The sequence below is a fragment of the Bubalus kerabau genome, chromosome 1 (assembly GCF_029407905.1).
Source record: "Bubalus kerabau isolate K-KA32 ecotype Philippines breed swamp buffalo chromosome 1, PCC_UOA_SB_1v2, whole genome shotgun sequence".
NCBI classification, from domain to species: domain Eukaryota; kingdom Metazoa; phylum Chordata; class Mammalia; order Artiodactyla; family Bovidae; genus Bubalus; species Bubalus kerabau.
The window spans coordinates 181877917-181901542 of NC_073624.1; the positions used below are offsets into that span (position 1 = coordinate 181877917).

Below are 23626 nucleotides of genomic sequence, written 5' to 3' on the forward strand. Positions count from 1 at the left end.
TATCCACAGATACTTTTCCCCTCAGTTTTCATTCACTCCTTTTTCTTTCCCTTGCTGATTCTGTTGTCAATATAGAAACAGGCTCAGTTTAAAGAGGGAATCTTTCCTTTTATTTATGTATTATTTTACCTGTCATTTCAGTCCTCTAAAACTCAGCGATGCTCCTAGAATCTTTGAGGACCACATGTTGTCAAAGAACTCACTTTATTTCAACTTTGCTCTTCTGCAGCATTTGACAGAACTAAACATTACTTCTTAAAACTCTCCCTTCTGGCTTCTAGAAATCTCCTGCTTCTTCTACCTCTGACCATTCCCACCTAGCTGAATGGTTAAGAGCATGGTTCCTAGTGCCATGCTTTTGCTTATATAGTCTGAATTCTTACTACTTACCAGCTTTAATGATTTTGAACAAATTACTCAACCTCTCTCTATATCTCTATAACTCATTTGTAAACCGAGTTTATAATAATTCCTTCTCAAACGGTGTTCCAATGGGAATTAAACAACTTACTAGAATAGCATTTGACACAGAAGAAGTGTTCTATAAACATTTGTTGCTATTATTATTATTGCCATCATTAGAATTAGCAGTAATGTTAGAACATCCATCATGGTACTCTTTACTCAACTGCTTCTTTACTTAGTTTTGTTTCCCCAATCCCCATCTCAGTGCCTGGAAATGAAAATAGATCAACATATAGCTTTTCTAAAGGAATTTCTGGTGCAGAAATTTCTAGGGCTTCCCTGGTGGCTCAATGGTAAAGAATCCGCCTGCCAATGCAGGAGGCATGGGTTCAATCCCTGGGTCGGGAAGATCCCTTGGAAAAGAAAATGGCAACCCACTTGAGTATTCTTGCCTGGGAAATCCCATGGACAGAGGAGCCTAGTGGGCTACAGTCCATGGGGTCACAAAAAAGTCAGACATGATTTAGCAACTAAACATCAACAAACAATCAGACTCCTAATTAATGCCATTTCCTTCTCCAGGGGATCTTCCTGACCAAGGAGTCGTACCTGGGTCTCCCACATTGCAGGCAGATTCCTTACCATCTGAGCCACCAGGGAAGCCCAACTCCTTTTTTACCTCTCAGGAAAGAAGCCAAGCCCCAAATAATGAGTGTAGGAGCTGTGGGTCCTTACTTGTTGACTGTGTTGAGTGTGGAATAACTCGAAAAGAACTTGTTACTGTTCCCAAACCAACACTCCCTGTCATTCTAGTGTCCACAGTGGGTGGCAAAGATGTCCTGTATGGCTGGGTCCAAGTCTGCAGAGTACTGGTTGTAACCAAGGGTAATTCACTCGTCCTTCTGCTCTCTGTGTCAAGGTTGGTGTCTACTGTGCTTGGGGTGGCTGCGGAGGAAGTAATCCAATGAGAAAGGGAGCTCATTGAATGATCAGTGGTATGTAAGGTTGAAGAGGGGAATGGTGTTGAAGCTGAAGAAGATAGACCGTTTGCAGTGGTAGACCTGATATCCTCCTTGGGGTCTGATTCTGTCCTAGAAAATGGACCATCTGAGGAGGTAGCTGAGATGGCACCTGGAACTCCAGATATGGCAAAGGAAGCCATGGCCTCTGACGTGGGAGATGTCAGTGTGTTAGTAAGAATGGTCTCAGCTGAAGACCGCATATCTGTGTGTAGGTGATGGGTACTTGTTGATACAGGCATAGAAAGACTGGATTCTGGGAGAGTTACGCCAGCAGATCCTATTACGGAGGGAGAAGCATAAAAGTGTGTGACTGTTTTCATTGGAACGTCAGTATCCTGTGTAGACAGAGACTGAATTGGGACTGATGATGTCACAGAAGAGGTAACATCCATCTTGGGACTCTTCAAATCATGAGTGGACAGAGCCGATGCAGGTGTGTTCGTGAGTGTGCTGGAGCTGAAATGCAGGGTCACGCTTGTTTCCTTCAGTCCAGGCGTCAGATGGGAAAGTATCTTGGTCTCAAATGTTGTGGTCTCAAAGGAGGAAGGCTTTGATGTGGAAAGAGTGATTCCATCCATGGAGGAAGCAGGATATGTGATCCTCGAGGACTCAGAGAAATTTGAGCCAGAGGAACTAAGTTCATGGCCAGAACTGTTGGAACCCTCTGTGGTCATTGTGGTGTGCATGGAAGGAAGAATTTTCACTGTATCTGTGGAGAATTCAGAAGTGGAAAGTGTCTCCATGTTAGGACTACTCAAAGGTGGAGGTGAAGTGGTCACTTGTTTGAATATGGCATCCAATTTCTCTGTGGTATTCATGAGACCACTGGTGAGAAGTGAGGTCGCAGGGGTGGGAGAGGAGGGGCTCTTCCCTGGTACTATGGGGAACTGAGGCGAGGGTGACATCATGGCAGATGAATGCACTGAGGAAGATGGAGAGCTGGTTGATGTGTCCAATGTAAGTGTGCCCTGTGATGTAGCCTCAGGGAGACCTGTCTGGCTGGTGATGGTCATTTCTGCAGATTCTGTGGTCATAGGGGATGCGGAGAGGTTGGTGATGATGCCTGCAGGGGTGTCTGGGGACACTGTGGATTGAGTGGTGCCAGGGATGAATGTGCTGCTGGAGGAGATGGGTTGTGTCTTAGAGAGCTCAGTAGTTGTATCAGTGGGAACTTTGGAAAGAAGAGTGATTTCCTCTGTGGTTGAACTGTTCTGCTGGATGGTGCTGGTCTCTCTAAGTTCAGGGCTCAGAGAGGATGTGGAGTCTGTCTCAATTGTCGTAGTTTCAGTAGAGTGGGGCATTGCTGTGGAAACAGCAGTCTCTCTAGAGGTGGAAACAGAAATGAATGGAGATGTGACATCGGATGGCTCTGAGTCAGCTGGGGTAGAGGAATGAACTTCAGGTCCAAAACTTGTGTTGACCCCATGGGTCCTGGCTGTGCTTTTGGAAGGCTGAATCGCCTCTGTACTTGTGGAGACTCCAGAAGTGGACAGTATCTCAATGGTGGAGCTGATGTTAATGGAAGGTGAACTGGTCACAGGTCCCAAGCCAGTGCCCAATGTGTCTGTGGTCTTCACCAGACCATGGGTAAGAAGTGAAGTCACAGTGGGAGGAGAGGAGGAGCTCCTCCCTGGTAATGTGGGAGACTCAGGGGAGGGTGATGTCACGGCAGATAAAGTCACTGGGGAAGATGGAGAGCTGGTTTCTTCCACAGAGGCAGGGCTTGTCCAAGACACATCCTGGGGACCCCTGCTCATGAGAGTGTTCATCTCTGAATGTGTAAATCTCTGAGTCACAGCTGGGTGAGTCCCTGCCCCAGAGGCTTCGGTCACTGTGTTCAAGGTAAGTGTGCCCTGTGATGTAGCCTCAGGGAGACCTGTCTGGCTGGTGATGGTCATTTCTGCAGATTCTGTGGTCATAGGGGATGTGGAGAGGCTGGTGAGGATGCCTTTAGGAGTGTCTGGGGACACTGTGGATTGAATGGTGCCAGGGCTGGAGATGCTGGTGGAGGAGATGGGTTGTGTCTTAGAGAGCTCAGTAGTCATATCAGTGGGCACTTTGGAAAGAAGAGTGATTTTCTCTGTGGTCGAAATGTTCTGCTGGATGGTGCTGGTCTCTCTAAGTTCAGGGCTCAGAGAGGATGTGGAGTCTGTCTCAATCATCGTAGTTTCAGTAGAGCGAGGCACTGGTGTGGAAACAGGGTTCTCTCTAGAGCTGGAAGGAGTAACAATTTGAGATGTGACATCGGATGGCTCTGAGTCAGCTGGGGTAGAGGAATGAGCTTCAGGTCCAGAACTTGTGTTGACCCCATGGGTCTCAGCTGTGTTTTCTGAAGGCTGAATCATCTCTGTACTTGTGGAGATTCCAGAAGTGGACAGTGTCTCAGTGGTGGAACTGATCTCAATCGAAGGTGAACTGGCCACAGATGCCAAGCCAGTGCCCAATATATCTGTGGCTTTCACCAGACCATGGGTGAAAAGTGAAGTCACAGGGGAAGGAGAGGAGGGGCTCCTCCCTGGTAATGTGGGAGACTCAGGGGAGGGTGATGTCACGGCAGATAAAGTCACTGGGGAATATGGAGAGCTGGTTTCTTCCACAGAGGCAGGGCTTGTCCAAGACACATCCTGGGGACCCCTGCTCATGAGAGTGCTCATCTCTGAATGTGTAAAGCTCTGAGTCACAGCTGGGTGAGTCCCTGCCCCAGAGGCTTCGGGCACTGTGTTCAAGGTAAGTGTGCCCTGTGATGTAGCCTCAGAGGGACCTGTCTGGGTGGTGATGATCATCTCTGCAGATTCTGTGGTCACGGGGGAGGTAGAGAGGCTGGTGAGGATGCCTTTAGGAGTGTCTGGTGACAGGTTGGACTGAGTGGGGCCAGGGCTGGACGTGCTGGTGGAGGAAATGGGTTGTGTCTTAGAGATCTCAGTAGTTGTATCAGTGGGCACTTTGGAAAGAAGAATGATTTTCTCTGTGGTTGAACTGTTCTGTGGGATGGCACTTGTCTCTCTAAGTTCAGGGCTCAGAGAGGATGTGGAGTCTGTCTCAATCATCGTTGTTTCAGTTGAGTGAGTAACCGATGTGGAAACAGTGGTCTCTCTAGAGGTGGAAAGAGTAACAACTGGAGATGTGACATCGGATGGCTGTGAGTCAGCTGGGGTAGAGGAATGAGCTTCATGTCCAGAACTTGTGTTGGCTCCATGGGTCTCAGCTGTGTTTTTGGAAGGCTGAATCACTTCTGTAGTTGTGGAGACTCCAGAGGTGGACAGTATCTCAGTGGTGGAGCTGATCTCAATTGAAGGTGAACTGGTCACAGGTCCCAAGCCAGTACCCAATATGTCTGTGGTCTTCGCCACACCATGGGTGAAACGTGAAGTCACAGGGGGAGGGGAGGAGGGGCTCCTTCCTGGTAATGTGGGAGACTCAGGGGAGGGTGATGTCACGGCAGATAAAGTCACTGGGGAAGATGGAGAGCTGGTTTCTTCCACAGAGGCAGGGCTTGTCCAAGACATCTTTTCAGCACCTGTGCTGTCTTCCATCTTTGTCATCTCAGTAACAGAACTAGTGTTCATATCAGGGAGGATAGTAGTTTTCTCTGTGAATGAGCTTGTTTCCTTGGAGGTGCTGGTTTCCCTCATTTCAAATATCAAGGAGGAACTTGTCTCAGCTTCAGTTCTTGGAGTCTCAGAGAAGCTAGACATTGGGATGGAAACAGTGGTCTTCCCTATGGTGATGGCTGTATTCATTGGGAGTACAGTTTTGGATGGTTCTGAGTCAGCTGAGACAAAGGAACGTGATTTGTGTTCATCATTGGTGGTCCTCATATTGGTTACTGCTGTGTTTTTGGAAGGATCTCTACTTAAGCTTTTCTCCTGATGGGTGCTGGTATCCCTCAGTCCAGCAGTCAAGGAGGATGTTGGCTCTGTCTCAATCTGTGCAGTTTTGGAAGAGTCTGGAGTTGATGTGGAGACATTGGTGTCTCTTATAGTAGAAGAGATAACCACTGCAGATGTGGCTTCAGGTGCCTCTGTGTTGGCTGAACTAGTGATCCCCATATCAGTTACTGCTGTGATTCTTGAAGAATGAGTTGTTTCTGTATCGCTGGTGGCTTCTGAAGAGGTTAGTATCTCCTGTGAGATGTTGTTCACACTTTCAGATGTACTGGTCACAGGTTCCAAGCTTGTGCCCAAAACTTCTGTGGTTTTTCCCAAGTCAGAGGTAAGAACTGAGGTTGTGGGCACAGGAGAGAAGGTACTGTTCCCTTCTGGTATAGACAAATGTCTTGGATCTGTAGCAGCGGTGGTGGAAAGCTGGGTAGAACTCTTCTCTGCTTCCTTGCTAGTAAGATCTGGCTTCCTCGATAAAGTGACTTTAGGGCTACTTACTATAGTAGCAAGAGTGATCCTACTTGTAATGTCCCCCGTGGAGGTTTCTGGCTGAGAGGTAGTTGTGCTGATCATGTTCTCCAAAGGGCGTTTGGAAGGAGTTGTGACCCCTTGATGAGCTGAGGTAGTGGTTATGGCTGATGACATGGAACTCCTGGTGACCCAGTCATGAGTGGACAGAGAATCAGGCAGAGGAGTGGATGGGAGGACCTTGGGGCTAATCTTTGTATCTGGATGGTCCATAGAAGCCACTGAGACATGCATGGCTTCCGTTTGTCTTCTACTGGGAGTCCAACTGGTGCTTAAAGTGCCAGCAAATGAGGTGCTCATCCTCTCAACAACAGAAGTTGAGATGGGCACAGATGCAGTCTCCTCTGAAGGACTCGATGTTCTTACACTTGTGCTGGCCTCTGTCTTTTCAGCTGAATAGGAGGAGGGGATGGTTAGGCTGGTCCTGACGGCAGCCACAAGGTCATGGGGGGTAGCCTCAGAGCCTGACTCAGTGCTTGATGCTAAGGATGAAGTTGTACCCATTGCAGAAATTGCTGTAGGAGAACCTGTGGCTTCCAAGCTTGAAGTCATGTTTGGAATGGTCCAGGGACCAAACGTTGGGGCTGGTGAAGCTGTGGATGGCCACATGAGTGGGTGCTCAAGAGCAGATGTGCTGGTCTCTGTGGCCAGGGTGCTGTCCATGGTGCTCACACTCTCCTCTGGCTTGGGCTTGGTAGTCAAGACTGAGTTGGTTTCCATGGTGGTGATACTTGGAGTGAGGACTGTGGTTACCTCCGTGGTGCTCACTGCTGCAGGAGATGAGGTCTGTGATAGTTGCCCAAGATTAGAGGCAACATCACTGGTCACTATACTTGTAATGGCCGCCAGCATCTTAGACCCCATTGAGGGGAATGTGACAGGTGGTGAAGAGGTTGTTTTTCCTTCTGAGGCATTAGTGAGGCTGGTCATGGCTTGGCTTTCAGAGGTCAGAGTTGCTAATATGGTTGGTTCTATGGAGGTTTTAGGCAATATGTCTGTGGTCCCAGGAGATCCACCAAGAGTCAGGTCCCTCCCAGCTGTCTGCTCTGACCTCATTCCAGTTGTCCTTGGAATCTGAGTTGGGCTGCTTTGTGGACTAGTCCCTATGGTGACTTTAGGAGCTGAGCCTAGGGGGATAGAGGACACTGTGCCCGGTGACTTGTTGGTCCCTTCTGGAGTCCCAAGGTGAGTGTTGGTCCAGTCCTCAGATGGGGAGCCTGAGACCCATTCTGTAGTTGTTCCTCTTGCTGGTGACTTGGCTGCTGTCATGAATCCTGAGGGTGAGTGCGGGAGGCTGATGCGGCCATTCCCTGTGGCCATGGACTGAAGGGTGCCTGGTTCCACAGTGGTCACCATAGGGACAGCTGCTGTTGAAGTCTTCTGAGAATTTTCCAGAGTATACCTGATCTCTGGGCTGATGCTGGGCTCCTGGGAGCTTATAATTTTCAAGGCTGTAGCCATTTCTGGGCTTCTTGTGGACATACCTGTGATTAGAAAGTGAGTTGGTAGGCGATATGCAAGCAATACAGAAAGGGTGTCCTCCTGGTTGACAATATAATTTGTTCCTGTGATTTCAATTCAAAATATTTCCTTCTTCTCCAGAAAAGAAAATATTTACCCTTTCCTACCATACTTCCAGAGTCTGGACACCAGGGAACATAATGATCATCCCAAAGTTGGATCAAAGTGGGTTGGGATTAGGGTGAGTGGGGTGAGGGCTTTGACTCATGTTGTTTGCTCAGAAGAAATTGCTACCTGGAACCCAGTGTATTGCATACCCTAAAAAGAAAGACTCTACAAGGAAGGGCATGATGAATCTGGACTCTACCCATGCTAGAGACTTTCCTTACTCTGTTTTTACTTTCCTCCTTGGTGCCTGCTCTTGTTGAACCAGTTTCAACCTACAACTTGCAGCCTCCTCTAGATGTCCTAAATCTTAGTTCACTGAAAGGCCATGTAAGGATTTCTATTTGAGAAGCAAGAGACTAGAAGGGCGACAGAATTCTTTTTCTTTACCTTCAACCTCTTTGAAATTCATCTGTCTCCCTGAACCCTTTTCCCATCCTTGAGGAGAAGGACATGTAACTGCCACAGGGGTGAGAAGCTCAACCTTCTAAGAGCACTCTTTCTGGGGACTACTTTTTCAGATTATTCTCACTATGGTGGCATGGCCAAGGACCATGATCCCTTCTTCTACTGCAACCAAAGAAACCTATATTACCTTAAGTCTGTCTGTGTCCTCCCTATCAACACAAGATTCCAGGGATGATCTCTGATTTAGAAACAAAGTGGGCAGAAAACTGGCCCTGTGACATTTTCTGTTGCTGAATTGATTGGCTATTATTAAGAACAATACAAATAACTAGGGTGAAGCAATAAACGTGTTCCATGAATACAATCTCTAGGAAAAAAACAATCAACATCCTCAAAGGGGCAAAAAGCCAAAGAAATCAATTTCAAACCTTGTCATTTTACTTCCTTAAACAATCCAACTTTTGACCCCAGAGATGAGGGGAAAGGACCGACATGGGATAGCCTTGAAGGAAATAGAGATGATGGGCTTCCCTGGTGGCTCAGTGGATAAGAATCCATCTGCCAGTGCCAGAGACATGGGTTCAATCCCTGGTCTGGGAAGATCCCACACTCCTTGGAGTAACTAAGCCTGTGAGCCACAACTACTGAAGCCCTCACACTCCAGAGCCCATGCTCTGCAACAGGAGAAGCCACCTCAGTGAGAAGCCCACATATCGCAAGTAGAGAGTAGCTCCTGCTAGCCACAACTCCAGAAAAGCCCATGTATCAACAAAGACCCAGCACATCCAAAAATAAATAAATAAAATTATAAAGAAGAGAGGTAGAGATGGTGCTCCTACTTACCCACACTGATCGTAGTCATAAGAGATGCAGGATTACTGGTTGGCTGAGCGGCACCTCCACGTTCTCCTTGACTTGGCTCCCTGGCGATAGTGGCCACAGACTCATTTGGCCCTGAAGTAGAAGACAGAGGTGTTACCTTTGATTGCCTAAGAATATGGATCTGTGAGGACCATTCTCACTAGACACTGGATTAGCAATGCCTTCATTTATCTCTCAGAAGGGATTTAAAGAATAACTGTCTCTTTTACATTAAATCTTATATTAAATCAAACCCTCAAGATGGTCATAAGGGATGAAAGGCTTTGTGTTAATTGTGGGTACTTCTCACCTGATTGGTTTCAATAAAATAATTTTCTGACAAAAAAAGAACATAATTTTTTCCTTTTAAAAAAAAATTATTGACGTATGTTCGATTTACAATGTTGTATTAATTTCTATTATACAGCAAAGTTATACAGTTGTACATATTATGTATTCCTTTTCATATTCTTTTCCATTATGCTTTATCACAGGGTATTGAATATCGTTTCCTGTGCTGTACAGTAGGACCGTGTTGTTTATCCATCCTATATATAGTAGTTTGTATCTGCTAATCCCAAACTCTCAATCCTTCCCTCCCCACCCCTGGCCCGCTTGGCAACCATAGTCTGTTCTCTATGTCTTTAAGTCTGTTTCATAGGTATGCTCATTTGTGTTGTATTTTAGATTCCACATATAAGTTATATTATATGGTATTTGATAGCAAGTCTATGCACCGAAATGAAAAATCCCGCATGCCTCAGTGGAGATCCCACATGCTGCTACTAAGACCCAACACAGCTAAATACATAAATATTTTTTTAAGGTAGATTCTGCCTAGGAGGTATTAAAGCAGATCCCTGACAGCCATCTTCTCCCATTCAGTCACATCCACAAAAGCTTAGAATTCCAATGCAAAGGAATTGAGGGTTCTTACTTGTAAATGGGGTGAAATTGTCAAGGACTGGAGCAGATCTGAACTCTGAACCAGAGGACCTCTCCTTGGTAAGTGTAGTCTCAGCTATGCCAGATATGGGGACCTTTGGTGGTTCATCCTTAGCCACTGAAGTGGTGATGTCCACAGTGGTCATCCCAGGGGTCCTGTCCTCTCCTGTAGCAGTGCTCAGGGCCCAGCAGGAATCTTTTGGGGATCCAGTACCTGGGAAAGTGTTGGTTTTCTGAGACTGAATGTTTGTGGATAATGTGACTGGTGTCAGCTCTGAAGCAGGAGGAAGTGACATGAGGACTGTGGGTTTCCGTGCTTCAGAGGAACTGGAGGAAGGTAAGATGAAGCTGGGGAAAGAGACTGGGGAAAAGAGGAATTTGGTTTCTTCTTTAGAGAAAAAGCTTCTCCATGATAGTGTCCCTGGACCTCTGCTCACAGGAGCAGTCATCTTAGTCATATCCAAATCTGTGATTTTTTTGTCCAGAACAACTGCATCCCCAGGCTTCATCCTAGTGGGACCTGTTGATGTTGTAAAGGTAATATGTAAAGATTCCATTGTAAAACTGTTGGAAGAGGAGGTAGAACTGTTGGCATTGGTTCCTTTGAAGATATTGGATATCCCCAAGGACTGAGCAGGGCCTGGGCTACATATTCTGTCCTGAGATGTGAACTCAGTCCTGGTGACATCAGTAGCAGCAGCACCATCCACCTGAGAAGGGATCGTGCTTCTCTCTATGGCTGAGCAGGTCTCCCTTGGCCCAGAGGTTTCAGTGGAAACAGGTTCTTCCTGAGTCCCAGTAGATACAGGATAAGTGGAAAAAGTCTGAGACAGGTTGGTGGTCTCCACAGTGGATGTAGTAACCACTGAAGAAATGGTCCTGTGAGACCCTGAGTGTGCACGGGCAGAGGAACATGGCTCAGAACCAGAACTGATAGCCTGATGAGTTGTCACTGCTGCTTCTGTCAAATGATTCATCTCTGTGTCTGGGGTGGTCTTGGAGATGGCCAGTCTATCAGGTGAACTACTTATCAAAATTGGAGATTTCTTGATCCCAGATTCCATGCTTGTGCCCACAAGCTCTGTGGTCTTCAGTGGTCCAGCAAAGTGAGAGAACTCCTTGATTGTCTCCAGGGAGACGGAAGAGACTGATGCTATTTCTGTGGTGAGTTGTGTGGTCAAAGTTGTCTGTACTTCACTTCGAGAGATGGATGGATCTGTCATCTCCAATATAGGAGCTCCTCGGCTCTGTCCCTGGGCACTTGAATTGAGGGTTAGGGTTCTCACTGGAGATGTGATCTCTCCAGGAAGAGTCACTGAAACTGTGGACTTCTGTCTCGAAGATATAGAAGTCATGATGGGTGAAAGCACGGAGCTCTGCTCTGGCTCTCCACTGGTGAGCACAAGCTCTCCGGTGATGGACACTTCGGTGCTACTGACTGTCTGAGGCAATGTGACCCCATCTGTCATGGTCCTTGGAGGGAATGGCAGCAATGAGATAGATGAGTTATCACTGGACCCTGAGGTGACTCCTTGAGATCTTGTGGTTCCAACATGAACTGAACATATTATAGACGTTGAAAACACAGATCTTCTAGGGGCCAAATCCAAAGTGGAGACATCAGGCATAAAGGCCGGAGGGGAGCCATTATGTCAATCTGTGTGCTTGGCAGCTCAAGAGAAGTAATGAAAACAGGGAAGGCTGTTATTTCAGATCCTTGAGGAGTCGAGTTTGTACCTGAAATCTCAGAGCGCTCACCTCCTGGTCATCAGGAAAAATTGCAGTGGGAGCAGATGTGCTTATGTTCCTTGGACTTAAGGCCTCTAGTCTTGTGCTGAGGTCAGTGATTTTTATCTGAACAAGGGGACTATAGAGCTCCCAGAATCATTCCAGTGAAAATTGAAGAATGATGGGTAGATCCTGTTGCTGTGGCCGTTGCTAAGGATGATGATGTTCTTCCTGTATTATTGACCTCAGGAAAATCATATAAGTGGCCAGCTGTGCCTGTGGAAGTCCATGGAGAAGTCCCTGGTGCTTGGGTGCTGGGTGGGGTTTTGAGGCTTCCTCTGTAGGGTAGGCATTAAAGGTGAAACTGACCTCGCTCCCTTGGGGCTGGAGGTGATGACCTCCGGAGTGAGGTCCCCACCCTCAATTGTTAGCTCTGCAGGAAATGATGTCACAGAAAGGGCCCCAGGTGGAGATGTAGTTTCAGTGGTCTCCTGTCCTGTGATGGACTCAGACTTTGGCCCCATTGAAGAGAAGGTAGCCTGCAGTCTCTTGCAATACTGATAAGGCTGATAGTGGTTGAGTCTTATGGTCTACCAGAAGTCCAAGGCTGAAATAATGTAGGCTCTGGAGGTGGTAATAGCTATGTCTGTATCTACAGAGGAGACACTCAGTGTCAGGTCACTTCCAGCTGTCTGCTCTGACCTTGGGCTAGCAGAGGAATAAGCATCACCCACAGGTCTATGTATTATAGCTGCTATTTAGCTGTCATTGTCTTTTTACTCGGGGCAATGGAAGGAATGACTATGGAGCTGACCCATATCATGGTTCTGAGTTCAAATTTATCTGTCACTGAACCTTTGGTTACTTTTTTTTTTTTTGGCCACACTGCTCAACATGTGGGATCTTAATTTCCTGACCAGGAATCAAACCTATGACCCTTGCAGTGGAAGCGTGGAGTCTTAACCACTGGACTGCCAGGGAAGGCCCAACCTGGGGTTACTTCGGTGATCATAACAAAGCTGGTTGCAGAGTCTTGAAGGCTGGTGGGGCATGTGCTCAAAAGGGCATACATGTTCATTATGGTCCTTCCTATGGAGCCAAGCCATGTGGATAAGTCATTTCAATTGTCTTAAGAATCAGAATTGAGCTGACTCACTGAATATTCCCTATGAAACAAGGGAGGATATTGATCGTCTTTTTTAAACTTTTATTTCCTTCCTTATACTTTGAGTTTATTCTGTTCTTTTTCTTTATTTAAATATTTTTTGGTTACAGTGGGTCTTCATTGCTGCGTGTAAGCATCCTCTAGTTGCAGCAAGCAGAGCCTGCTCTCTAGTTATGGTGCCTGGGAATCTCATTGCAGTGACTTCTCTTGTGGAACATGAGCTCTAGGGTGTGTGGGCTTCAGCAGTTGTGATGCACAGGCTTAATTGCCCCACAGTGTTTGAAATTTTCCCGGATCAGGGATTGAACTCGTGTCCCCTGCCTTAGCAGGTTGATTCCTAACCACTGTGTCCCCAAGAAGTCCCCTTCTTCCTATATATTTTTATATGCTTTCACTTCTCTCATCAAAAAAGAACAGAAACCTTTTATCTTCTAGCACAGAGGGACATGTCAAATTATTGTCATATATTTATACTTTTATTAGAATTCCTCAGAACTGTAAACAATTAGATAACATATCAGGAAAAAAACATGGACCATCAACATCCTTTAAACTTGTACCACTTATATATTTACACATAAAGTTACTGTATATATAAAAAATATTTTCAAAGACTCATGGGCTTGGGGATATTTAAAAGACACTATTGCCACATTTGAATATTTACTAAAAAAAATTCCACAAAATAATTTCAAACATTAAGCTACTGCAAAGAAGCAGCAGATGTAAAAAAAATGATAAAAGTATAAACTTTCAAGAATGTCCCAGACAAACTCGCAGTGAAGTTTTGCATCATTCTAAGCATTTTAAGTGAATACTTCCTCTCAACTACAAGCCATCGAAAGCTGTAACAGTGGACAAGAATTCTTTCACCTTCTGTTATAATCATCTTAGCAATGAATTGTCCTATAAAATAAACCTATGGCATCTCACTTTTATGTTTCCTGCTCATGGCAACCGCTGATCTATCTTAAGTGCCTGTTTTAGGAAAGCCCTTCATACTTGTCCGCTGACTTGTAGAGTCACTATATTTATTCCTAAGTGGATGCAGTTGGCTCTCGCAGATATAAATTACCAAACAGAAGCAATTCATGTTAGAAGTCAGATTAGAAATCTCCCAAAAAATGAGTATCAATGGCCTCTGAGCACAAAAGTAGAAAGTTGTGATTATCTACTAGAATCTGGAACACAGACAATCAATTATCTTACTTTAAAGTGAAACTGTTAGTCACTCAGTCACTTCTGACTCTTTGCGACCCCATGGACTGTAGCCCACTAAGCTCCTCTGTCCATGGAATTCTCTAGGCAAGAATACTGGAGTGGGTTGCCATTTCCTACTCCAGAGGATCTTCCTGACTGAGGGATCAAACCTGCATCTCCTACATTGGCAGGCAGATTCTTTACTGCTCAGCCACCAGGGAAGCTTCTTACTCCAAAGACCAGGAGAAAAGACTCAAGCATTATGTACCAAAATATGATCATACATACCCAGACTGATGGTCTTCAGAGATGTGAAGCTACCCATTAGCTGCGTGGTGCCTACAGGTTCCTTCAGATCCATGGTGGTGGTTGCCACTGACCCTGAGGGAGAAGGGGACAGAAGTGTCAGTCTCCCATCCCCTTAAGATGCACATCCACAGGAAATGCTCTTGCTAGATCCTGGCTCAGTATCTGAGCCTCATCTGTCTCTGAGAAGGCACTCTGGAAGGAATAATTCTCTTATTGGCATGAAATCAAACCCACAACATGACCTGTGTCTTAATTGTGGAAAATAGTGGGATTGCTGAATGTATTGGCCTCAAGCAAAGACATTTGGTGATAGTATGTCTCCATCACTTAAAAAATATATATTGAGGGCTTCCCTGGTGGTGCAGTGGTTAAGAGTCTGCAATGCAATGCAGGGGGACACAAGTTTGATCCCTGGTCTGGGAATTTCCCACATGTCATGGAGTGATTAAGTCCATGCATCACAACTACAGAGCCTGTGCTCTAAAGCCTGGGAGCTGCAGCTACTGAAGCCTGCGTGCCTAGAGCCTGTGCTTCACAACAGGAGAAGCCACCACAATGAGAAGCCCATACACCGCCACTAGAGAGTAACCCCCACTTGCTGCAACTAGAGAAAGCCAGTACACAGCAAGGAAGACCCAGCACAGCCAAAAGTAAACAACTGAATAAGTAAAATAAAAACACTGGATTCTCCTTTATTTATTTATTTATGGCCACACATGTGGGATCCTAGTTTGCCAACCAGAGATTGAACCTGCACCCTTGGCTCAACTACTGGACAATCAGGGAAGTCCCTGCATCACTTATAATGTGTGAACTCACCATTGTTTAACTTTTCACTCCTATGGTTTGGACTCCACATAAGTAAAATCAGAATAATACCTGGAGTTATTATATCTGGTTAGTTAACATATACAATTATTTCTTGATTACTCATTTTGTCATTTTCTATCATTCTTTTATAATTATTATCACACACACACTACCGCTGGAAAGGGAAAAGCTAGGCTCTGGCTGGAAGGACCTGAATCTGGGCTCAAGAATGTTAAAAGTGTCACTAGTTGCATACAGATAGTAGAATGACCCAATGAGATAAGTGGAAACTGAAAGGGGAGGTGAAGGATACTGCAGAGACTTTGTAAGTGAGAGCAGAAGGAGATGAGGGCAAAACATGGAGCTGGTTGCTTCTAGCAGAGCTGGGCGCAGGAGGTGAGGTGGTGGTTCTGGCATTCTCAGAATTGGTATGTGAAGGCTGAAGCTGGATGTGTTAGTTGATTAAAGGTGAGGTTCTGGGGGTGGGGATTTCTCTGGTGGTCCAGTGGCTAAGACTTAGAGCTCCCAATGCAGGGGTGCCTGGGTTTGATCCCTGCTCAGGGAACTAGATCCCACATGCTGCAACTAAGAGTTTGGATGCCGTAACCAGGAGTTCGCATGCTGCAACTAAGACAGAGCTCAGCCAAAGTAATAAATAAATAAAATAAAAATAAGGTAGATGCTAGGGGCAGAGACTCTCCCTTCTGACAACTCCATTGAGGGAATGAGGTGGAATACCCAGGGGGACCAGAGGTGTGCTTCCATAAACCAACACTTGTGGCAATATGCCTTGGTGATAAGGAAGTCATAAAAGGTAACTTGAGCTGTTCGCATTTACTAGTTTTATCCCTTAACATGCTACTGAAAAATGTGGTCACTGTGACTTTGTAAATGAGAGCAGAAGGAGATGAGGACAAAACATGGAACTGGTTGCTTCTAGCAAAGCCAGGTGCGGGAGATGCTGCTGTTTCTGCTAAGTTGCTTCAGTCATGTCCGACTCTGTGCGACCCCAGAGATGGCAGCCCACCAGGCTCCACCGTCCCTGGGATTCTCCAGGCAAGAACACTGGAGTGGGTTGCCATTTCCTTTTCCAGTGTGTGAAAGTGAAAAGTGAAAGTGAAGTCACTCAGTCGTGTCTGACTTAGCGACCCGGTGGACTGTAGCCTACCAGGCTCTTCTGTCCATGGGATTTTCCAGGCAGGAGTACTGGTGGGGTGCCATTGCCTTCTCCGACAAGAGATGAGTGAATTGCAATTGTTTGTGGAGTCAGAGGTGGGCTGGTTCCAGCCCCAGAAAGTGTAATCCCACCAGGGGTCAAATGATAGAGTGCATCAGAAAATGTACCAACTGGGAATTCCCTGGTGGTCCAGTGGTTAGGATTCTCACTTTCACTGCCAGGGATTGGAGGCTGGATCCTTGGTTGGGGAACTAAGATCCTACAAGCTGGACCCATGGCAAAAAAAGGAAAGAAAGAAAAGAAAGAAAAAGGTGGTGCATATATACAATGGAATATTACTCAGTCATTAAAAATAATTAAATAATGTCATTTGAAATATCACATGACATCCCTTATATGTGAAATCTAAAAAGAAATGATTCAAATAAACTTACAAAACAGAAAGAGACTCACAGACTTAGGAAATGAACTTATGGTTGCCAGGGGGAAGGGATAGTTAAGGACATTGGGAAAGTCATGTACACACTGCTATATTTAAAATGGATAACCAACAAAGAGCTATGGTACAGCATATGGAACTCTGCTCAACGTTATGTGGCAGCCTGGATGGGAGGGGAGTTTGGGGGAGAATGGATGCATGTATGTGTGTGGCTGAGTCCCTTTGCTGTTCACCTGAAACTATCACAACATTGTTTGTTAATCCAGCTATATCCCAATACAAAATGTTTTTGGTGTTAAAAAAATAAAAATTAAAAAATAAGTTAACAAAATGGATAACTAACAAGGACCTACTGTACAGCACAGGGAACTCTGCTCAGTGTTACATGGCAGCCGGGAGGGGAGGGGAGTTTAGAAGAGAATGGACACACGTATATGTATGGCTGAGTCCCTTCACTGTTCACCTGAAGCTATCACATTTTAGTTGGCTATATACCAATACAAAATGGGCTTCCCTGGTAACTCAGCTGGTAAAGAATCTGCCTGCAATGCGGGCCACCTGGGTTCGATCCCTGGGTTGGGAAGATTCCCTGGAGAAAGAAATGGCTACCCAGTCCAGTATTCTGGCATGGAGAATTCCACGGACTATTCCATGGGGTCACAAAGAGTCAGACATGACTGAGTGACTTTCACTTTCAATACAAAATAAAAAGTTCAAAAAATAAGTAAAATTAAAAAAAAAAAAGAAAATGTGCCAACCAATTGGCTTGAGGGCTGGAGCTAGAAGCACCCACTGACTGAAACGGAGACATTGAGTTTGGGACACTGCTCTTGGCCAAGAAAAATCTGTAGATGTCTCAGAGGAAGATGTGGTTCCAATGGGCCAGTGGGCTTGTTCCCATCTTTCTTTCACACTCAGAGCCCCTTGTAGATTTTACACTGGTGGGAGCTAGAGAATGAATAGTGACTGGGCCACTTGGGTCTCTGCTGTGAGTGTGGCTACGGGTGCTTCCCTAAGAGAAGTCCTTTCCATGGAGGTCGCTGTTGGAGAAATAAGTCTAGGGACCACCATGGAAGCAAGGAGAGAAAAGGCAGAGGCTGAAATAGTGGTTGGTGCAAAACATCATCTCGAAAGTGTTGAAATGAAATTGTTGAAATGAAATGGTTAGTCTCTCAGTCATATCTGACTCTTTGCAACACCATGGACTATAGCCTGCTAGAGTCCTCTGTCCATGGAATTCTCCGGGCAAGAATACTGGAGTGGGTTGCCATGCTCTTCTCCAGTGGATCATCCCAACTCAGGGATCGAACCTGCAAATCCTGAGCCAGATACTGCAACCCACACACACTAGAGCCTGTGCTCCAAAGAGAGAAGCCACAGCAATGAGACGCGCAGGCACTGCTACTAGAGAGTAGTGTCTGCTCTCCACAACCAGAGGAGTGCCCTTGCAGCAACGAAGACCCAGCACAGTGAAAAATACATACATAAATAAGAGTATTAAATGAAAAACTAAACTGGTCTCTGGGCAGATTCTGTTTAGACATACAGTGAAATAAATAAAAGTGCCATTGTTGGGTATCACTACTGCAGAAGCAAAGCAGAAGTCCTAGATGGTGAGAAGGGCTGTCCTGGTGGAGTTTGTGACTGAGGCGCTGCTTGCGTCTCTGAGCTAACTCCCTAGGTGGGATGAAGAAAACTGAGTGAATGTGTGCTGTGTGTTTCCTTGGTGAGGAAGCTGTGGGTAGGGGGCAGAGGTGATGACCTAGGTGGTCATTAAACTGAAAGTAGAGGTCTCAGGTCGAGACATGGATAGATTCAAAATTTCCCTTGGTTTCCTCTCCAGTCGGTGAGGCTTCCCAGGTGGCCCAGTGGTAAAGAATCCGCTTGCTATTGTAGGACACACAGGTTCGATCCCTGGGTCAGAAAGATCATCTGAAGAAGGAACTGGCAACCCATTCCAGTATTCTTTCCTGGAGAATCCCATGGACAGAGGAGCCTGGTGGGTACAGTCCATGGGATCACAAAAGAGTCGGACATGACTCAGCGACTCAACAGTGTTAACAATAAATAGGTGGCTGTTGGTCTTTGCTGAGGAGGAAGGGGTGAAGAGAGAAAAGTGGATTTCTTTCGAGAGATATTGACAAGGTTGAGGGGATGAAGATCAGCTGACCCCTCTGAAGCCAAGGGGGTGAGTGTGGGGAGGGTGGGTGAACCTGTGATATCAAGAGAGATGCCAAGCCTGAGGATGCATTTGTCCCTTTGCCTGATAGAGATGAGACAAACAGAGTGAAGTCATACCTCTGACTCTTTCGGTACTTGTTTCTGCATTACTGAGTGTACTGGAGAGAGGGGAGGCCGAGCTGGGCTCTGTCTTTGCTGTGGTCTCAGAGGTCTCTGTGTGCACAGAGGAGGTGAATGTAAGATCTGAGGATGTGCCGAGCCCTGATGCTGTACCATCAGGAATTGAAGTGGACATCAGCAGAGGAGGGCTGGTGCTTTTCATGATGTCTCCTGCAGGGCCGGTTTCAGGAGAGAAAAAATGATGTCTGGAGGTTGATGGAGTCAGACCCCAGCTGCTTGGCTCTCCAGAACCAGGATTCCCTGTAGATAAGACTTCTGGAATTGCAGAAGAAACCTTGCTTGGTGTTGGGATTGTCCCTGCTGGAGCACTTGAGCCAGGAGCCGCTGTGATCACCGCTGTAGCCATGGACACTGGGGCACTGCTGACGGCCGGGGTCAAGTGTGTAGTAGTTTCAGAGGAAGCTGTGTCTCTGGTAGTTGGGTAGGTCATATCCTGGCTGGTCCTTGTGTTGCTGTCACCTGTCTGAGAGATCTCAGTGGGAGACATAAACTCCTCCGTGGTTTGTCTGGTTGCGGCTTCTAGGGTGGGTGTGTCTGAAGATGTTTCTCCAGGTGATGCTGTTTCAGTGAAGCTTGTGCTTGGCTCAGTGGACTCAGACTCCACCCAGGTATCATAGGAGGTGTTGATACGGCCTGTCTCACTGGTCACTGTTTCCTCTCCAGAACTTGTCTCTGTCCCCCAGGTGGACTGGGGTTCAGTTGAGGGTTCACTTGTACCTGCATTGGTCCATGATGCTTCTCCTGGGGTGCTGGAATCAAGTGTCCTGGAGATGTCTGAGCTCTCAGGGGCAGTTGTGCTGGGGCTGTGTCTTTCAGAAGTGGTGTGTGGTGTTCTGAGCTCCCATCCTGGATGGGATTTTGAGACCTGAATTGAGCTTGTCCCCCTGCCATCCACAGAACTGAAGCCTGGGGAGGGGGCAGAAGTGGTGGCTGAATTATTCTCCCTTCCAGGAGCAGAGGTCACAGATGGGCCCACAGGTGCAGTCAAAGGTTCTCTGGTATGTTTCTCAATCATAGATGGATGAGTACTGGTCTCCTCTGAGACGGAGGTGGTGGAAGGGGATGCAGTTTTCACTCCTGGAACCTGGGTGATGCTGAGGGTGGCCAGACCAGCTGAAACTTCCAAAACCAAGGTGCTGGCTGTTGTGATGGGAGGTGAGTCTGTGGCATCAGGGGATGTACTAGGCATGAGGACAGTCCTTGCTGTCCCTTCCCCTGAGGGAGATGGGTGGTCCAGAGGGAAAGTCGTACCTCTGACTCTTTCAGCACTGGTTTCTGTATGACTTGATGTTCTGGAAAGAAGAAAAGCTGGGTTTGGCTCTGTCCTTTCTGTGCTCCCAGGAGTCTCTGTGTCCTTGGAGGAGGTGACCATGTGGTCTGAAGATGAGCTGGACTGTGATCCTGTAGGATCAGTAACGGAGGTGGACAAGAGCAGAGGAACGCTGGTGGGGGTCATGAGGTCTCCTGGTGGGCTGGTGTCAGGAGAGGAGAAGTGATGCTCAGCGTTGGATAGAGTCAGAACCTGGCTGGTTCCCTCCTTAGAATCTGGCTTCCCAGGCGTTTTGGAAGAAGTCTTGCTTGGTGTTGGGGTTGTCCCTCCTGGAGCACTGGAGCCAGGATCCAGCATGGTCACTGCTGTCCGCATGGACACAGGGGCAGAACCGAAGGCCAGAGTCAAACCTACAGCTGTTTCAGATGGAGCTGTGGCTCCTGTAGGTAGGGGTGTTGTATCCTGACTGATACTTGTGTCACTGTCACCTGTCCGTGTGATCTCAGTGGAAGGTGTAATCTCAGTGGTTGGGCCAGCAGTGGCTTCTAGGGTGGATGTGTCTGAAGATGTTTCTCCAGGTGATGCTGTTTCAGTGAAGCTTGTGCTTGGCTCAGTGGACTCAGAAACCACCGTGTGGATAGGGCCTGTGTCAGTGGTCACTGTTTCCTCTGTAGGACTTGTCTCTGTCCCCCAGGTGGACTGGAGTTCATTTGAGGGTTCACTTGTACCTGTGCCGGCCCACATTTCTTCGGATGAGGTGCTGGAATCTAGGGTCCTGGAGACGGCAGAGCTCCCGGGGGCAGTTGTGCTGGGGCTATACCCATCAGCAGTGGTGTCAGGACTTCTGAGCTCCCCTGCTGTGTGTGATGGAGAGACCTGAGTAGACTTTTCTTGCTGGCTGTCAACAGTGCTCAAATCTGAGGTGTTAGAGCTGGTACCCCAACTGTGTCTTCTTTCAGTAACAGAGGTCTCAGGTGGAGATATAGAGGCACTCAAAGTTCCCTTGGTCTCATTTTCAGCCATTGTTGAATGGCTGATGGTGTTCTCTGGGACAAAGATGGTAGAAGGAGAGGTAGTTGTCACTCCTGAAACGCTGGAAAGGTTGATGTTCTCAGGACTCCTTTGTTCTCCAGAAGTTAAAGTACTGGTTTTGCTGATGCTGGTTGAATCTGTGGTCCCTGTGGGTCTAGAATTCTCCGGTGTGATGTGGGGGTTGCTGTGTGGTCTTGTCAAGGACTGGGTAGATGCCGTTGACGCAGTGGGGCCTGTGGATTCAATTAGGGATGGGTCATTGTTATCTCTTGGTGTTCAAGTTTAAGACTAGTCCTCTGGAACTTCCCTGGTGGCTCAGTGGTAAAGAATCCACCTGCCAATGCAGGGGACATGGGTTCGATCCTTGGTTCTGGGAAGATCCCACATGCCGAGGGGCAACTAAGCCTGTGTACTACAACTACTGAGCCTGTGCTCTAGAACCCGTGTTCCACAGTGAGAAGCCCAAGCACAGCAAAGAAGGGTAGCCTCACTTTCTCAACTAGAGGAAGCCCTCGGACAGCAACAAAGATCCAAATAAATTTTATTTATTTATTTATAAAATAAATAAATAAAATTTTAAAAGAAAAAAAAAGTAGTCCTCTGAATGGAGTTGGCTGCTACAAACCTACTTTGCTTTGCATGCGTGCTCAGTCATATGAGACTCTTTGTAACTCCATGGACTGTAGCACTCCAGGCTCCTCTATCCATGGGACCTTCCAGGCAAGAATACTGGAATGAGTTGCCATTTCCTCCTCCAAGGAATCTTCCCGACCCAGGGATGGAACCCAGGTCTCCCACACTGCAGGTGGATTCTTTACCACTGTGCCATCTGGGAAGCCTACTACTGAGCTCCTGCAGTTTTATTTTCTGGTGTGAGAGTTAGGTAGAATCTCTGGGCTCTGTTGGACAAAGCTGGGTCTGTATGAACTGTTATACAGTGGGGGCTGGAGGAAACGTGGGCAACTCTTCTGATCAAGAATACATAAATTTGGGTGGAATGAACTGGGAGGTTGAGATTGATATATACACTGCTGCTGCTGCTAAGTCACCTCAGTCGTGTCCGACTCTGTGTGACCCCATAGTCGGCAGCCCACCAGGCTGCCCCGTCCCTGGGATTCTCCAGGCAAGAACACTGGAGTGGGTTGCCATTTCCTTCTCCAGTGCCTGAAAGTGAAAAGTGAAAGTGAAGTCGCTCAGTCGTGTCCGACTCTTAGAGGCCCCATGGACTGCAGCCTACCAGGCTCCTCTGTCCATGCGATTTTCCAGGCAAGAGTACTGGAGTGGGGTGCCATTGCCTTCTCCGGATATGTACACTACTATGTATATATCTCTACTATGTATATACACTACTATGTATAAAACATGACTAATAACCTACATATAGGCCAGGGAACCCTACTCAGTGCTGTGTAGTGACCTAAATGGGAAAGAAATCCAAAAAAGAGGGGCTATATACATGAATTGTAGCCTCCAATCTGTTCTGGACTATCTTTGATTGGTTTGTGTGCTGTTATGTGAAAAATAGGTGATGATATGGTTAGATCTGGGCTTCCCTGTTGATGCAGTGGTAAAGAACCCACCTGCCAATGCAGGAAACACAGGTTTGATTCCTGGGTCAGAGGGATCCCCCCCAGAGGAGGAAATGGCAACCCACTCCAGTATTCTTGGCCTGGGAGAATCCCCATGGACAGAGGAGCCTGGCAGGCTACACAGTCCATGGGGGTCTTGAAAAGGTTGGACACGACTGAGCGACTGAACAACAAATATATGTATGTATATGCATAGCTGATGCACTTTGCTGTAGAGAAGAAACTAACATAAATTGTAATGCAGCTATACTGCAATAAAAAAATGTTAAAGAAAAGTAAATATGGGCAGGAGAAACAGGAGGGTGTTGCAACCACAGAAATTTCTTGAAGATGAAAAGCTAACCATTTCTCAGTTCCCCTTCTGAAATCTTTCAATGGATCCTCACTGCCTACAGGATAGAGTTCCTTAGTGTGTTATGGTCCTTAATGATCCATCCCCTTGTGTCTCTAAAATGGTGCTTCTCAACCCGTTGTGATTGTTCTTCCAGAGAACAGGTATTATTTATGCACTTTTAATTGTCACAGCTAGTGATCTTCTACTTCCATCTAGTGGTCAGAAGCTAGGGATGCTCCTAACAACTATAATGCATAGCTCCTCCTGCAAAGAATTACCTGGTCTTAATCTCAATAGGGGGTCCCTGGTGGCTTAGAGGTAAAGAATCCTCCTGCCAATGCAGGAGATGCAGGAGACACGGATTCAAGCCCTGGGTCATTAAGATACTCTGGACAATGGCTTGGCAACCCATTCCAGTATTCGTGCCTGGAAAATCCCATGGACAGAGGAGCCTGGTGGGCTACAGTCCATGGGGGTCACAGAGTTGGACACAACTGAGTGACTAAACTCAACAACATCAATAGCGCTGAGGGTGA

General features: G+C 46.7%; 1 protein-coding gene across 1 annotated transcript in view; it reads right to left on the reverse strand.

The window, feature by feature from the left end:
• LOC129642004 (mucin-16-like) overlaps positions 1-23626 on the reverse strand; it is a 115626-nt gene that overhangs the window by 80159 nt on the left and 11841 nt on the right. The window contains exons 2-3 of the mRNA XM_055566570.1: positions 14058-14150; positions 1141-5646 (exon numbers count right to left, since the gene is read on the reverse strand). Of these exons, the coding sequence (XP_055422545.1) occupies positions 1141-5646; positions 14058-14150 (4599 nt within the window). The remainder of the gene's footprint in view (positions 1-1140; positions 5647-14057; positions 14151-23626) is intronic.